This window comes from Notothenia coriiceps, unplaced genomic scaffold (genome assembly GCF_000735185.1).
Source record: "Notothenia coriiceps isolate Sejong01 unplaced genomic scaffold, NC01 NC01_scaffold00019837, whole genome shotgun sequence".
In the NCBI taxonomy this organism is placed as follows: Eukaryota; Metazoa; Chordata; class Actinopteri; order Perciformes; family Nototheniidae; genus Notothenia; species Notothenia coriiceps.
In genome coordinates, this window is record NW_011352538.1 from 13,486 (window position 1) to 19,987 (window position 6,502).

Here is a 6,502-nt window from a genome sequence, read left to right on the forward strand (position 1 = left end):
AGGTTAAGAGACACAAGGAGGTCCAAGCAGGTATGATATACAGATAAAATAAATAAACATGATGACGATGATGATGATGATGATGATGATGTAATCCTTTATTATCCCCCAGAGACGACACAGTAGGAAACACCAAGCTGGAGAATGAAAACAGATATTACAGGTCATCAGTTTTTCAATAAACAATACACATGAATATGAGCTGACTCAGGATCAGATTGTGATCCGGACTTCCTCAGGACGTCCCGCGTGTGAACCTGTGATGTCACTTCCTTGTTGTGATTTCTCTGCACACGGATCATCGTACAGGAAATACTCTGTCTGTTTGTTTTGTTTTGCATTCCTCCATTAGTCATCCTCCGTCACACAGGTCACACACCATGTTATGCAGCTCATGTCCTAAATGTAGGTGGATGTCTTTAACCCTTTCAAAACACAAGATATGTAATGAATACTTTGAATATTAAAGACTAAAGAAATAGATTTTTAAAGATAATGAAAGAATGGGGGTCATTTTGTCCCTGAGAAGGGTCGTGATACAAACATGATTTGTATTCTAAAAAAAACCCCTCTTTAATGGTCTCACATGCAGAGCACAGAGCACACATGTGTTCTCTGCTTTTAACACATCCTAGCACCAGGAGTCTAGTACCAGGAGTCTAGAACCGGGAGTCTAGTACCGGGAGTCTAGTAGGCCTACCAGGAGTCTAGCACCGGGAGTCTAGCACCGGGAGTCTAGCACCGGCAAACTAGCACCGGGAGTCTAGTACCGGAGTCTAGCACCGGGAGTCTAGCACCGGCAAACTAGCACCGGGAGTGTAGCACCGGGAGTCTAGCACCGGGAAACTAGCACCGGGAGTCTAGCACCGGGAGTCTAGTAGGAGTCTAGCACCGGGAGTCTAGCACCGGGAGTCTAGCACCAGGAGTCTAGTACCGTCTAGCACCGGGAGTCTAGAAACGGGAGACTAGCACCGGGAGTCTAGCACCGGGAGTGTAGCACCGGGAGTCTAGCACCGGGAGTCTAGCACCAGGAGTCTAGGACCAGGGTGTCCGGTGCCTTGCTCAAGGGCACCACGGCAGGGCCAGGAGGTGAACTGGGACCTCTCCAAGTAGCAGTCCACACTCCATATTTAGGTCTGGTCGGGGACTTGAACCGGCGACCCTACGGCACACAATCCAAGCCCCTACTGACTGAGCCACTGCCGGACTGGTCACTGTGTCCCATGTTGTGCAACAAAGGGTTAATCTTCCTTTTTCATTCTGTTCTCTTGATGATAAAGCAGTAAACGGAGTTAAAAAACACAAAGTCAACCAAAGAAAAGAGATACCGTTTCCAACCATCCCGTATACAAAACACAACAAGAGGATAATCATCAAAATACACTGAAAGTATTCCAAGTAAAAGTACTATCTGAGCAGGATTCAATATTTAATATTCCTGGGTTCTTTGTACTGATGTATTAAAACACTGTGAAAGGACTTTCAATATTTTAGATTGTGGAGATAAAGCTCCTGTAGCATCTCAGATTCAGAGTTAGCGTTATATCTCTAGGTTTTATTGGTGCTTACAAAAACACAGGGACATAAATCAAGATATGAAATAACAGCAAATATAGAAATAATTAAACAAATATTGTAGGAACATTTATTATAAAATCATGTGTACAAAAAATATGAATAAACAAAAGAGGAAATTGCTGATCAAATAAATACTAAAGGCTTTTAAATCTTATTTTATGAACACATATAGAATAATTATAAAATGTATTGTAAAATGAATATTAAATAAATAATAATATATTTTAAATAATAATTCTACATTTGCTATTTTTATCCAAAACCTATAATAAGAAGGTATATTTCATATATATATTTTTTAAATCTATTTAATATTTAATGTAATGGCATCACCTCTCCAACACCAATCAATCCAATAACACACAATTCTCCCTTCTGTTGGTAAACAGTATGGACAGTCACGAGTGGATACGGTATTTTTTTGCACCAGTTTGTGTGCTTTTAAAGGTTTTTGGACAATAATGGAGCTCAGTGGCTCAGAGGGAAGTGAAGTCAGACTTTGACAGAACTTGGTATTAAGAATAATGAATACAAAAACTACAGAATGCCACCACACATGTACTTTAAGTACTTTCCACCTCTGGTGTCAAACCACTTCTGTACCAACCAATCACACAAAAAACACAAACACACTCAGTCTGCCTTTACTGAACTCAAGTGCGCTTTTAATGAACTCATATTAAATGTCATGCATCATTTTACTTCAGAGGAGGACAAATATTGTGCTTTTTACTCAGATATATTAATTGGCTGCCTTGGCTTAGTTACTTTGCATATGCATATTTAAAATCCTACAATGAGTAAATAAAAAAATACAAAGTTAAACCGACCAAAAGATCAAACAAATATATATACAGTAATTAGCTGATTACAGCCAGCTACAGCATTAACATGACATCTAACTGAATCAATAATAATAATATATACTACAATAAATTAGCTAATTTGGCGTGGTGCATAGTGAGCAGTGGTGGAAAGTAACTCCGTACATGTACTCATTTAAGTACAGATTTCAGGTACTTTTACTATACCAGAGTATGTTTAATGTATATTACTTTACACTTCTATTTGACTACATTTCGGAAGCAATTATTTAACTTTTTATTAGATTTATTTACTATTACTCTTTAAATTCAGATTTTGACACACAATACTGTAGGAAACACTTTTTAGTGTAGGTGAGTCAAACCATCCAACCAACCACGAGTGTGTTAACAGAACATTTATTTGTAGCAATTAAAAATATTTGTGAAGAAAGAAGTTAAGTTATTCTTTGAGTTTTTCCTGCAATGAGTACTTTTAAGATAAGATGAGATAGGATAATGCAATCTTAATGAGTACTTTTACTGCTAATACTTTAAGTACATTTTCCCAATCGTACTTAAATACTTATACTTAAGTACCATTATCAATGCAGTACTTTTACTTGAAATGGAGTATTTTTACATCGTGGTATTAGTACTTTTACTCAAGAATCTGAATACTAATAATAGTAATAAGGAAGTAATATATTTTTTATTCTGTTATTAGTGTTGTTAATAAATAAAGGTTACAGTAATTAACAGTCATGTCATATTAAAAGTGTTTTTATATTTTCTGGGGAACGAGTGACTTTCTTGGGTGTCAGTGAGATCGACCCCTCCCTTGCTCCCCTGCCGCTGATGGTGAGGGTTTTCCGGCTGCAGGTCTGACGGATGCCCGCTGATTCTGCTGCGGAGGGACCAGGGGGGCGGGGTTAAAGAGAAACAAGGAGTTTCCTGGTGAGCTACGACAACACAGGAAGGTAAAGTTGGCTCCGGTGAAATGTAAAGTTTTTAACCCATAAAGGCCGCTCCGGAGGGGTTAGTTTATCTCGATTTAACAGAATATTTTAACCCACAGCAGTGACACAAATCCGGGGAAACTTTAAGCTAAAAGTATGTCAACCTGAAGGTAGCAGAGAAACTGTTAGCTTAGCATGCTAACGTTATGGTCTCTAAAAGCTAATTATAAAGCAGAAAGTTAAATATGTTGGACTTTATTTGCACCCTTATTGTTTAGTTCCCGTGTTTTACTGAAGAATTAAACATTGTTGATGCTTTATTTTAGTTGTTATCGCCTGTTTGTGGGTTGCGGCTACATGTAGCATTTAGGGCGCTTGTTTTACTGAAAAGGGACAACTCCGGCGGGTGGTGTTGATTTTTGTATTGAGTAATCATTATAAACACAAACACTCACAAGTTCCCAAACCCTAGAGAAATAGGGATAAAGAAGTTCAAAATTATAATAAAATGACTCATAATCACTAAATAAGTAAAAGTAGGAACATATAAATTAACTTTAGTTTGATTATCTTAACAATTTTTTTATTAAAATAGTTATTTTAAGACATTTTAGAGCTTTTTTACTAGTTTTATTTCTTTGATAATTAAATATATTCGACTGTTTTTAGGAGCGTGGCCTGCCTTGGATCAAGCAGACGTTTTACAGAAGTATAAGGAAATCAATTAATGTATAATAAGCAGCTTTTCTGATTAATAAACATGTCGCTTTTAATTACGTGCATCTTAACCGCTTCTAAACACTGAAAAAGGGGACGTTAAATCGTTTTATTTAGACTTAGCTTTGAAGAAGTGCAGTCAAATGACTTCTAAACACGGCAAAGGGGAATTACACCCATATGTTAGATACGTTTTTTAAAGAAAAGCTTTAAAATGAACCCAAAACAATGAAAAAAGCTAAATCACAAACAGGAAATGTGACTGCAGTTGCTCGACCATATCTATATTTATGCAGTGGGTTCTGCTATGGTGAAATTAAATAAGTAATGTTCATTGTAATCTCTTTAAATGTGACTCTCGCCCTAACACACCCCACATAAGCTACAGTGTATAACTAAATGTGTGTGTGTTTCAGATGAACGTGGGCGTGGCTCACAGCGAGGTGAACCCCAACACTCGGGTGATGAACAGCCGGGGCATCTGGCTCACCTACCTGCTGCTGACCGTGGTTCTGCACATCGTCCTGCTCAGCATCCCCTTCTTCACCGTGCCGCTGGTGTGGACGCTCACCAACGTCATCCACAACCTGGTCAGAAACATCCTTATACATAATTTAATACACACAAAGAAATATAACACCACAATACATCATTTAATACATATTAGAAACATATAGACCCTACCTTTTAGGGAGGGGCAAACTGATATTAGCCAAAAATAATATTGAGAAGTTTGATTTTACTTTATTTATTGCCCGTTATTGTGTTTCCGGTGCAGGTGATGTACCTGTTCATGCACACGGTGAAAGGAACTCCCTTTGAGACTCCAGATCAGGGAAAAGCTCGACTCCTCACTCACTGGGAGCAGATGGACTACGGAGTTCAGTTCACTTCCTCTCGCAAATTCCTCACCATCTCACCTATCGTTCTGTGAGTATATCAGTATGTAGTGTCTCTACTTTAAAGAGTCCTCTCCTGCTGATGTTCAGGTGTATATCAGTATGTAGTGTCTCTACTTTAAAGAGTCCTCTCCTGCTGATGTTCAGGTGTATATCAGTATGTAGTGTCTCTACTTTAAAGAGTCCTCTCCTGCTGATGTTCAGGTGTATATCAGTATGTAGTGTCTCTACTTTAAAGAGTCCTCTCCTGCTGATGTTCAGGTGTATATCAGTATGTAGTGTCTCTACTTTAAAGAGTCCTCTCCTGCTGATGTTCAGGTGTATATCAGTATGTAGTGTCTCTACTTTAAAGAGTCCTCTCCTGCTGATGTTCAGGTGTATATCAGTATGTAGTGTCTCTACTTTAAAGAGTCCTCTCCTGCTGATGTTCAGGTGTATATCAGTATGTAGTGTCTCCACTTTAAAGAGTCCTCTCTCTCTCTGCAGGTATATCCTCGCCAGCTTCTACACGAAATACGACTCGACGCATTTCCTGATCAACACGAGTTCTCTTCTCACCGTGTTGCTTCCCAAACTGCCTCAATTCCACGGCGTTCGGATATTTGGGATCAACAAATACTGACGGGAGTTTTGGCACCAACGCCCCGGGGACTGTTTTTTCTGTTTCTGCTGAACTTTTTTATAATGTCTGGAGGGTTTCCTGTACAGACTGTGTGGAGTATGATGAAAACAAGAGTAAATGCACTGCTGCTGTTCTATGAAAGTAAGTCTTCTCTTTACTGACACTCCTGATGTTTGTCCGCAATCTGGCTGCAAAGAAAAAAGCGAATTAGAGATTGAATTGAGATTTACTTCCTGTTACAAACGGCACTGGCTGCACGTCTGTAAAGTTAAACGCTCCTAAATGTGAAGGAGGTCTTCTTCACCTTCAGATTAGTTTTTATTTTAACGCTTTCTTCTTGATTTACTATGAAGGATTTACACGCAGCGTGCATTTACACGACTAACACCGCTTTCACACGCACTCCCATGTCAGTTCCTGTTCTCTGTTGAAGATGTATGTTTTTTCTTGCTTATAAAATGAAGAGTGAAAAAAAACGCTGAGACTTTTATTATTAATAATTCATCGTAACGTCTGTATCATGTCAGAGAGAAGAGACTAGGACGGCACCTGAACATCAACAGGAGAGGACTCTTTAAAGTAGAGACACTACATACTGATATACACCTGAACATCAGCAGGAGAGGACTCTTTAAAGTAGAGACACTACATACTGATATACACCTGAACATCAGCAGGAGAGGACTCTTTAAAGTAGAGACACTACATACTGATATACACCTGAACATCAGCAGGAGAGGACTCTTTAAAGTAGAGACACTACATACTGATATACACCTGAACATCAGCAGGAGAGGACTCTTTAAAGTAGAGACACTACATACTGATATACACCTGAACATCAGCAGGAGAGGACTCTTTAAAGTAGAGACACTACATACTGATATACACCTCAACATCAGCAGGAGAGGACTCTTTAAAGTA

General features: G+C 38.8%; 1 protein-coding gene across 2 annotated transcripts; it reads left to right on the top strand.

The window, feature by feature from the left end:
• The first annotated feature begins 3,259 nt into the window (after positions 1 to 3,259).
• Positions 3,260 to 6,054, top strand: ormdl2 (ORMDL sphingolipid biosynthesis regulator 2). 2 transcript variants are annotated; one of them, XM_010779157.1, is made up of 4 exons: positions 3,260 to 3,361; positions 4,474 to 4,647; positions 4,836 to 4,987; positions 5,443 to 6,054. In XM_010779157.1, exons 2-4 carry the CDS (start codon positions 4,474 to 4,476, stop codon positions 5,576 to 5,578), a joined length of 462 nt encoding a protein of 153 aa, XP_010777459.1. In that variant the 5' UTR covers positions 3,260 to 3,361; the 3' UTR covers positions 5,579 to 6,054. The 2 variants fall into 2 exon arrangements, with proteins under 2 accessions (XP_010777459.1, XP_010777460.1); XM_010779158.1 differs by lacking the exon at positions 3,260 to 3,361 and adding an exon at positions 3,474 to 3,494.
• The last annotated feature ends 448 nt before the right edge of the window (positions 6,055 to 6,502 follow it).

Coding starts and splice junctions, on each gene's coding strand:
- ormdl2 (XM_010779157.1), top strand. CDS start 4,474: ATGAACGTGGGCGTGGCTCACAGCGAGGTGAACCCCAACACTCGGGTG. Junction 4,648..4,835: donor CCAACGTCATCCACAACCTG/GTCAGAAACATC, acceptor TTTCCGGTGCAG/GTGATGTACCTGTTCATGCA. Junction 4,988..5,442: donor ACCATCTCACCTATCGTTCT/GTGAGTATATCA, acceptor CTCTCTCTGCAG/GTATATCCTCGCCAGCTTCT.